Source organism: Onychostoma macrolepis, chromosome 11 (genome assembly GCF_012432095.1).
Source record: "Onychostoma macrolepis isolate SWU-2019 chromosome 11, ASM1243209v1, whole genome shotgun sequence".
NCBI classification, from domain to species: Eukaryota; Metazoa; Chordata; class Actinopteri; order Cypriniformes; family Cyprinidae; genus Onychostoma; species Onychostoma macrolepis.
In genome coordinates, this window is record NC_081165.1 from 28780471 (window position 1) to 28791610 (window position 11140).

An 11140-nucleotide genomic window follows, 5' to 3' on the forward strand; every position below is an offset into this window, starting at 1 on the left:
TGCCTTTAACTGAAAATTGAGTGTTTAATCTTATCATTATACATTACTGACACTCTATCCTCCAATTTGATACTGTTAAGTGCTTTGACACAATCTGCATTGTAAAAGCGCTATATAAATAAAGGTGACTTGACTTGACTTGACTTAATTAATCACAAATTAAATTTGGCTGTGAAAATACCCACAAAAGATTATTTAAAGCTATTTTTGCGTTAAATGAGAAAGTATCAAGTAGACATTACAAATAGTAGCTTTAGAAAGAAATATTTTATTTGATTCAACATAAAATGTATTACACATAAGTGTTTAGGCTACAACGGCCTAACATAAACTATAGAACATAAAAGAAGATATGAGAAACATCTCAGTATTTTTTGTTCATGTAATGAAAGTCACTGGGAACCAAAACAGCTTTGTTACCAACAGTCTTCAAAATACCTTCTTTTATGTTGCGCAAAAGAAAGTAAGACATTCAGGTTTGAAACGACAAGAGGGTGAATAAATGATGACTATCCCGTTAATGTTTTTATTTATTAATTAATAAATGAAATGATACTCTAAAGAATAAACTTAATCTGCCAGCAGGTGGCGGTAAATGTCTTTATGAGTCATTCATTCATTCGATTCGTTCAAACGGCTGATTCATTCAGGAATGAAGTAAACGGCTCACTTTATGAATGTCACGGTTCGCTGTGGAGGAAGCACACAGGAGTCGTGGAAACATTTAAACAGTCTTTAATCAAGGAACTCAGGAGATAATCCACAATGGGTGCTGTGCACACACACGTAGTAACCAGTAGACCCGACAAACAAGAACTGAAAGGACAGGGGCTTTAAAGACAGGATAATGAGGGAACTAAGGAGACAAACCTGGAATCAAATTAACAATCAGACTGGGAGACAGAAACTGGGTCACACGGAACACATGGGGAGCAAAAACACAACAAAACAGTCCGGGGGCGTGACAATGAATAGGCTACTATTGAGTCATTGATTCACACGATTCGTTCAAAACACGGATTCATACAGAATCTTATTTACTGAGCTGTTGTATAAAATCATATTTGCACTCGTGATGTTCGGGACAGAAGCAGCACTCGTGTGATAGGTATTGATCTCCCTGCTCGTGTGATATCACTTATCGTATGATATAAATATGAGACAAAAAACTCATACAGGAGCATTTTTGCCCCAATATCTTGAATTTTAGGGATTATTTGCATTTATGGAGTTGTTGCCTGCATCATATTTGTCAGCAGTCAACTGTATGATGACGTACAGGTCTGGGGGCGGGGCCAGTGCGTTAACTGCGTTAAAATATTTTAATCGCGTTATTTTTCATAACTAATTAATTAATGCGTTAAACTGACAGCCCTAGTTTAAAATTAAATTATTTTAGTTTTATTTTATTTCAAGTAATTTTTGATGGTTTCAGTTAACAACTATTATAGTTTTTGTTAATATTTTGAGTTAAATTTTATTGTTACATGTTCTGTTTTCCCTTGAAGTTTAGTTTAATTTTTAGTCATTTTACTGTGCATTTTTTACAATTCAATTCGATTCAATTCAAGTTTATTTGTATAGCGCTTTTCCCAATAAAAATTGTTGCAAAGCAGCTTTACAGAAAATTGAAGTTTGTATTTTAAAGTTTCTGCATTATATATAGCTTATTAGTGGTGACTATGACTGCTCCATATGGCAGAAATGTACAGTAAAAATCATGCAGTTAGTTAATGACATATAATCAAACAGACTATTAACAGCAATGATTATAATGTTGCGATTAAACTTATAGCAAAATTCGGTAGTTTTGTATGTTGTCTGAGGGGTCGGCATCATCTCATTGTTATTTATCAGTTTTCAGTGAATGTGTTATTTGGCTGTAGTTTTAGTGATCTGTGCTCTCCTGCAGTTACGTGATGATGATGCCGTTCAAGCGGCAGGCTCTGGTGGAGTTCGAGGAGGTTCAGAGCGCCGACCGCTGCGTGTCGTGTGGATCGCAGGAGCCCGTCTACATCGCCGGACAGCAGGCCTACTTCAACTACTCCACCAGCAAACGCATCACGCGGCCCACCAACGCCGACGACCCCAACAGCGGGAACAAAGTGCTGCTGCTGTCCATCCAGAACCCGCTCTACCCCATCACCACGGTACACCTGACCTCCTGACCTCCTCACGCACCTCACTCAGCTGGGGATGTCAACGATTAATCCACCATCCATTAATTGTCGATAAGAGATGCAATCGATTAAAGCTATCGATGGTCGATTAAGCAGTTTAATTTTGGGGTGTGCGCGGTGACAGCACTAATACACACACACATATATATATATATAGCCTGTGTATAAATCATTACTACAACTTGTTAATTCGTTCCTACGACTTATTAATTTGTGGCCACTGTTCATGTTTCATTAATTTGTTCCCTAGAAAACCCATAATTTAACTAAAATGAGGGAACGAAGTCATAGGAACGAATTCTTAATTCATGGCCACTAAATCTATTATTTCCCACCCGCACAGTAAGAGATGTGAATAACAGTGATTCAAAATTAATGACAATAAAATGAACCTGCGAAATTAGAGGGTGAGACGGTGAGGATTTGGGTAAAGTAACTATAAATATTATTACATTTGTGGAAATTCGTGACTTACCAGCAAAACGGAACACAAAGTATGGCTTTAAATGTATTGAACGATGTCACGATGTAACATCTGCCTGCTAACCCAATATTTCTGTTATAAACTAAGCTTTGTACCTCACTTGTCATAATACTCACATTAACATGTTTCATATGAGCAGCGGTGTGTTTTGCCGCAGCACCGCAGGTTGAAGCGGCATTTATTGGCATTTATTTTAAATTCTTAAATTTTAAATCTTTCAGCCTTCACGGACAATTATATATAACTTAGAAATGATTAAATACAAAATCAATAGTAGATTGATGTGGTTTGGAATTGGTAAAATGTTCTTGTATATGACCAGAATATCAACTTGCCTAATAATTCTGCACACACTGTATATATAAATACACACACATGCATGTATATATTTCAGAAAATTTTTATTTTATATATATTAAATATATTTATTTATAATAGGAAATGAATATAAACATAGACATTTAAATACATGTAAATATTTTCAAAATATATATTGTATGTGTGTGTATTTATATATACATAATAAATATACACAGAACACAAAACGTTTATTTGGGATGCGATTAATCGTTTGACAGCACTAATCAATTACAAACATTGCGATTGTGTTTAAAAATACAACGAGCACCGTTAAACTATTTAAAAAGGCGCATTCAGTGGTCTCTGTTAAACCAACAAAGCAAAATAATCTCAAAAGTAAGGATACGGTGCGCGCGCTTCATTTTATCAAACAATCATAATCACATCTATTCATTTTACAAACCCCTTTAATTTGGGAGAGGAAGCATCCTGTCATGCTGGAGAATATGCCACTGCAATAAACGCATTTTGCAATATTAAGGTTAACGATTAATCAATTAATTGATCGCTAATTTAAACGACGATCGGTCATGGAAATGATGGAACATTGACATCCCTGCTCTCAACAGCTTCTGCTCTTCCTCTTTAGGATGTTTTGTACACGGTCTGTAACCCGATCGGAAGCGTGCTGCGCATCGTGATCTTCAAGAGGAACGGGATCCAGGCCATGGTGGAATATCCTTCTGCTGATGCTGCTCACAAGCACTCACACTTCCACACTTTAGCTGAATCATAACTTAAACACAGACCAATTATGATTCCAGAGGCTGTTAATCGATGGTTTAAGCTTCTCTCAAAGCCGTCAGGCAGCATTATTTCAACTTATTTTCTAAATTATTGAGTTCAATAGCAGAACATTTCCCATGATTCTGCAGAGAAGTCTTCACCTATCAGAGAACTGACCCAGGCCAACTCTTTAGCTCCGCCCACTCCAATGAAGCACTGCAAATAAAGAAAATGCTCTGAAAATACTTAAATATTTGCATGTATAAAATATAATATAAATATTTTGAAAAATAGTTTGAAATATATGCGTGTGTGTAATCAACAGCTATTCAAATCAGTAGTTAATTTAAACAAACTATTTAAAATTGATTTAAACAAACACAATTTTATTTAAATATAGTAAAAGGACATGCAAAAATTTAATTTATTTAAAAATATTATGAATATAATATTGACATTTTTAATATTATATGTAGTAATACAGAATATAATTACTAAATCATTAATTGATTTGAATAAATTGATAAAAAATGAATAAATATTGATAAAGTAATGTGATAAAAATAATTTGAAAATGAAATCTGTAACATGAATCATTTAGATGACAAGTGCTTGATTCTGTTATCCTATCAAGGTATTTTTCACAACTAAAGAAACTGTTAAAAATATGAATAAAAAAAGAAGTAAACACTGAAATGGAAAGTGCACTGAACTGGTAAGTTTGTGCACACTGGGAATCATGTTTTTTATTCAAATAAAGACAGGTTAGCATTCATTTTAAATTTAGTAATTATAACTTGAATATGATGTGCAGTTGCATTGGTTTAGTTGATCTGACTCGAGCTCAAACTAAGTGTTTGTGACAGAATGAAAATGAGGATCAAAAATGATCATTTTTGGAAATAGCTGAACTTTTTTGATGCAAAAATTCCCTCTAAAAACATAATATAAAGATCTGAAAAGCATTTGTTTTTAAATGGAAATGCTGCACGTGTGGAGTCTGATGATGAGCTGATGATGATATCCCTAAACCTCCACATGACCTTCATGGCCTTTCATTAAGGCGTTAGCTTCGTTTGAATCAGCTTGTGCTTTTGGATGTACGTTCGTTCCTTAGACACACATTACACACACTCATTAAATATGCATGTATCACGGCAACGAGACGAGCGTGTTCCACCGGGAGCTTACATGCTGTTTACTCCCAGCCGAAGCCGTGTTGTTGTTGTGTTGTAAGTGTGTGTTCTGTGGAGTTTTTCCTTGACGGCCGCCACGTTCGAATCCATCCAGAACGCTCAGAAGGCCAAAGCCGCCCTCAACGGGGCCGACATCTACGCTGGCTGCTGCACGCTGAAAATCGAATACGCTCGGGTAAATGTGCAGCGTTCACACACACACACTCACACACACACACTCACTCACTCACTCACACACAGCGCTGGATCTAACACACATGCAGTGCCGTTGTGCTCTCTCATTCTAGCCCTCACGCCTCAACGTCATCAGAAACGACAACGACAGCTGGGACTACACCAAACCCTTCCTGCTGCGCCGAGGTACGAGTGTGTGTGTGTTTATCACTCCTTGCTCTTTAGGAGACCCTCAGGAGTTCTCAGTTAAGTTTAATGATCAGCATTGTCTGATGTTGTCAAATGCTTCAGAAGAACTGAAAACACACCCAAATGAATCACAGGTTAACTCCGGTTAACACTTTGACTTAAGCTGCCTGTTTATGACTGTTTAATGTACTGAAACTAGTTAAATTAATTAAATAAAACATTTAGATTTAAATTAATTTATTGAATTATTTTTTATTTAAATTTTAAATAATTATTTTGTTATTATTGTAAGCATTAATAATCAGTTTGTGATTTTTGTAAATTCAAGGTTCATGGGTTCAGGTTTTTTTACTCACAAATGGCAATTTCTCAGCAATTTCTACCCAAATCTTTTAAAGCTTGACATAAATGTCAGCTAGATAAATGTATATTATTTATAGAAATGTCCATGCATTTTTACGGTTTTATTAATTTCATGACTTTTATTAATACCTATTTAATATTTAAAAAAAAAAAGTAAATATGATGGCCGTCACATTTGAATCAATCCAGATAAAAGAACTGATTGTTCTTTAGGGTTCAGTAACAAATTTGGTTGTACATTACACCTTTGACGTCTCCACTGTATTTGTTATAGAAATGTCCATGAATTTTAAGATTTTATTAATTTACATGACTTCTTACATATTCTTTTTAGTATCTATTTTAAAAAATATATCTAATATATATTTATATTTATATATATTTCTAAGATATTTGATCTTAAGATATCAAATGTATTATAATAATATTTAAATACATTTCTATTTAACTTTTTCTAAAAAAATAAATTTAGATATCATATTGTACAATATATATATATATATTCTTAAGATATATGGAAAGAAAAATGAAAAAAAAATTTGTCTTGAATTTTGAGTTTATTTTAAAGTTTTAATTCATTTGAATGCTTATTTTATCTTATGTTAAATCATGTTCACTCGTCTTGTAAGTGTGCCGAGGCCCCTGATTGATCTAGATCTCTATAATTAGTGTGAACAGCAACCCAGATCATTTGAGGAGAAATGTTGTGCTTCATATTGAAGTGTACGACATGATTGCAGACTTTGCAATGGTTTGAGACATTGTTGAGATCTGGTGAGATTTGTGTGAGATTTGTGTAGAGACACATCTTGCTCTATTTGCTCCTTTTGAATCTCATTGCTGTCTATGAGAAATGTCAGATCTGATGTGTGTTTTGTGTTCTTCTGGTTAGTTCATGTGATCCTGCAGGTTTTTATGCTGAGTGATCTCTTGTGAAGCTGCAGATCTTTGGAATAATTCAGGTTGTTTTGCTGTGTCAGATGTGGGTGTATGAAGCTTCAGTGTGATTTACCTGATTCACCCTCAGCGTCACGTGTTTCAGCTCAAACTCCCACATCATGCGAGTGCGCGGGTTTCACCTGTGCGCAACGGTTGCTAGGGGCATCTGGACGGTTGCTAGGGTGTTGTGTGAGGTTCTTACTATGTCTTTCAGGAGCAGATGGCCCATATTGCAGTGTGGTGCATTATGTGGCTTTAGTCACACGTGTGCGAGTTAGTCGGACGGCGGCTCGAAGCGGCATAAACAGTGTTATCAGCAGCGAACAGCAGTGTTCAGCCATCGATCGGCTCCAGACTGAAGGGCCGCTCAGCGTTTCTCAGTGCTGCTTCGTTATTGACTGAAGATAAGAGCGTGAGCTGAACTCATAAGCTAATGTGAAGACATTCATCACAGAATATTAATGAACACGCTACAGTACCTCTGTGTTAAACCTCTCTTCCTCTCTTTATTCTCTCTGTCTGTCTTGCTTTATTCCGGCGCTCTCAGCATTCTGTACTTTCCGTCAGCACTTTGTAGAATTAGAAATGTGATGGAAGAAGCTCAGATCTCCTTCAGACACGCGGAGCCTGATTGATCTCAGCTGTAGGTTTAGACCGAATGATGAATATTAACATGACTTTTTTTAAGGTGAGACACTATAGGACATTGTTTTTGCATGCATGGATCAAATTTAGTAGAATAATATGTCTTCTTTTAGACTAGTAGAAAGAAAACCTCCAATTTAATTGCACCTTATCTATTTGCGTCTATAGATTTAAATTACAATAAATATTTTTAAAAGGTTGTTTCTCCACTTCAGCAGCACTTACATACACCAAATTATACAGTTTTATTCCTCTCTATATTCTGAAGGTTTTTACTGAGGGGTTTGTTCAGATATCCTTCACATTGATTAATATACCATTTCTTTCCTAAAAACATGGTGAAAATGTGTTTTTGGTTTTTGACAGCATTTTCTGATTTATGGGGTGATAAAAAGAGAAATCCAAAATTCCCTCAGTAAAAACCTTCAGAATATAGATAGGAATAAAATTGTAAAGTTTTGTGTATGTAAGTGTTGCTGAAGTGGAGAAAAAAACTCTTTAAAGATACGGATTGGAATTGAAATCTACAGACACAAATAGATAAAGTGTAATAAGACGAGACGCTACGGATGTTTTTTTTTCATGTTCTGGTCAATTTTCAGATTTTGGTCTATTTTAATTCCATAACATTTCAGACTAGTGGAAAGAAAACATCTAAAATACACATTTATGTGTTTATTTTATTACATTTTATCTATTTGAATCTGTAAATTTCAATTGCAATACATATCTTTAAAAGTTTTCTCCTGCACTTCAACAGCACTTACTGTACATACACCAAACTTTACAGTTTTATTCCTCTCTATATTCTGAAGGTTTTTACTGAGGGGATTGTTCAGATATCATTCACACTGATTAAAACAACCTTTTTTCCCTAAAAACATGGTGAAAATGTGTTTTTTTTGTTCGTTTGTTTGTTTGTTAACAGTATTTTCTGATTTATGGAGGAATAAAACTGTAAAGTGTGCTGTATGTAAGTGCTCCTGAAGTGGAGAAAAACTGTTTAAAAATATGGATTATCTTAGTTAAAGATACTATTATTTAAAGATATGTATTATGAAGTGGAAAGAAAACACCCAAAACGCACATTCAAGTGTTTATTGTTGTACTACATATATTATCATGACATAATATATCAGATTTATTTTGTGAAAATCTATGCAATTTAGTGCATATATAATTAATTAATAATATGCATATTCAAACATAACATTTTAGAAAACTTGTCTCCATGCACTGTGATTAATCAGCTGAAGTATGGTGATATCTGTTAGTTTACATTTTAACCATATTCACCTGTAGTGTATTGCCTTAAAGAATTAAAGACACTTTGTTTTTTGTTGTGAGAAACAACAGATGTTTCGCATATTAATTCAATTCAAGTTTATTTGTATAGCGCAATTCACAATGCAAATCGTTGCAAAGCAGCTTTACAGAAAATTGAAGTTTCTACATTATATATAGTAACAGCTTATCTCAAGTTGATGTACATATGGCAGAAATGTACAGTAAAAATCAAGCAGTTAGTTAATGACATATAATCAAACAGATGGTGAACACTATTAATAACAGTGATTATATGTTGTGATCAAACTTTGGTAGTTTTGCATGTTGTTTCAGGGTTGGCATAATTATACTGTCTGACATGAAAATAATTTTAATTACTAAAATTATAAAGCAATGTCATAATATTGAATTTAATGTGAAAATAAACTATTATAAATAAACTATAAAAACAAACAAATTTAAAATTCTATTTACCAGAAATTTACATTTTTCTATTTACCCTTTTTTGTTTTTGCTAAAATGTCCATCATTTTTGTTTACAAAAATTGCAAACCACATAAAAACTGAGCGAGTGCTTCAAGAGTTTTGTAGTCATCTCCATCTGTCTGGCTGAATGTGCAGCTCTTCCGTGTTTATGTCCTCATCCATGCGTTATATGTCTGCTGAGGCTCAGCTGATGGCTGAAGGTCACATTGAGTCCCTCTGAAGATGGAGCCCAGCAGTGCCGAACGCTCCCTGCCGCTAACTGCTCATTTTGTAGCAATTAGCACGACTGCGCATGAGTTCCTCCCGCAGGCCAACGGAGACAGACTCACGTCTGCCTGATTCTGTCCACACACACACACACATGTTGTGCTGCTGTGTGTGTGTGATCTCTGACGTGTGTTTTCCAGTGATTCTCGAACTCCGTCTGTTTAAGCTTCTTTGGCTATAAAAAGCACCTGGGAGTGTTTTTTCTTCTGAATGTTTGATTGTCTTTTTTCTGCTTCGTCTAAAGAGGATTATGTTTGAATCCAGCCTTTTATTTCTACCCGTCTCTCTCTCAGTCTCTGCCTGTCTGTCTCTCAGTATGTACGGGAGTGTTTCTGTGACATTTAATGACTTTTATTTCCCTCTTTCACCTTTACGAGGCACCCAGCAGCTCTCGTTGAGTTTCGTTTGGTTCAGTGACATGTGAAAGTGAATGCAATATTGCAAATGGTCTCTAGTTGACTGCTTTTATTTTCAGATAGAACATGTTCATCCAAAATCAGAAAAAGAAATTGCATTTACTTTTATGCATTTGGCATATGCTTTTATTCAAATGGATTTGCATTGCATTGAATCAGTTCCTGCATTTTCTGGGAATTGAACCCATTAGCTTGGTGTTGTGATCACAGTTGTTTGAGCTACAGAAATGCAGAACTACATTTTACATACAGTACAGTAATGGCCTTAAAAAAAGACTTCATTTTCTTCAAGATGTTTTGTGTTTTGACATTATTTTCATGCCGGTGAAGCACATTTAACCACAAATTCTCATGACAAGAATTTCTCATGCAGGAAAAAATATTTAAATTATATTTAATTATCTAAATTTTATTACATTTTTTGGTTAGTATTTAGTAATCTGGCTCACTGTCAAAAAAATACAACAAAATTGTAAATACAACAAAGATTATCTTTGAGAGTACATTTTACAAACAAAAAATTAGTTTTTTTTTAAATGTAGAAAAGATAAAACGTTTAAAAAAATGTTCAGTTCACTTTCCTATTTGCCATCAATTTCTGAGTAAAAATACTTTCTTCACCAGTTTTTCTCAGTGTTGTATTTTTAACTTTTGTGGATTCAAACAGAGAAAATCTATATATATACTTTATGTACTGTATAATGCATGTATATATATGTGTGTGTGTGTGTGAAATCCAGCCTAAAGTCTCAAAATCTAATCATGAGATGACAAGCATCAAAGTTTAATTTTAACCATTATTTTCACTATGATTTAAATCTTTGACATGGTCTTACTCAGTCAATTTTAAAGATATCAAGGTTACATTTTCACAGAATGTTCTTTATGATGATTTTAAGTAGAAAACAGTAAATCACCAAAAAATGACTGTAGCTGGGTTTTATATACAGTAAATATATATATATATGTGTGTGTGTGTGTGTGTGTGTGTGAATATATAAATTAAATGATATATTAAAACATTGAAACAAATTGTATTGTGATTGAGAATGAGAATGAAAAAAACCTCCCTAGTAAATCATCCAGACATCCGCATCGAGTCGTGTGAAGTGAGGGATGTTAATGATATTAAACAGATCTTCATTGTCTTCAGGATCGTGTGTGTCTGTTGTGTTCTCACAGTGAATGTTTTAGCGGTGTATATGTGTGTGTATTTACAGTCGGTGTGTGTGTGTGTTGAATGTGTTTACTGTAGAGCGCGGTAAGGGCCGACAGCGGCAGGCCATCCTGGGAGAACATCCGTCCTCGTACAGCGATAACGGATACGGTCAGTCACTCATTCAAGTCAAGCTCTAACCCTCTAAACAAGCTCAGAAATAAACAACAGCCAAAGCAGTGTGTTCTAATAGAACGTCTGAGAGGTTTATT

General features: G+C 34.6%; 1 protein-coding gene across 1 annotated transcript in view; it reads left to right on the plus strand.

The window, feature by feature from the left end:
* The window catches only part of LOC131549125 (heterogeneous nuclear ribonucleoprotein L-like), a 37678-nt gene that overhangs the window by 19659 nt on the left and 6879 nt on the right, over window positions 1–11140 (plus strand). Inside the window, exons 3-7 of the mRNA XM_058790976.1 lie at window positions 1913–2150; window positions 3614–3699; window positions 5025–5121; window positions 5234–5306; window positions 10968–11039. Of these exons, the coding sequence (XP_058646959.1) occupies window positions 1913–2150; window positions 3614–3699; window positions 5025–5121; window positions 5234–5306; window positions 10968–11039 (566 nt within the window). The remainder of the gene's footprint in view (window positions 1–1912; window positions 2151–3613; window positions 3700–5024; window positions 5122–5233; window positions 5307–10967; window positions 11040–11140) is intronic.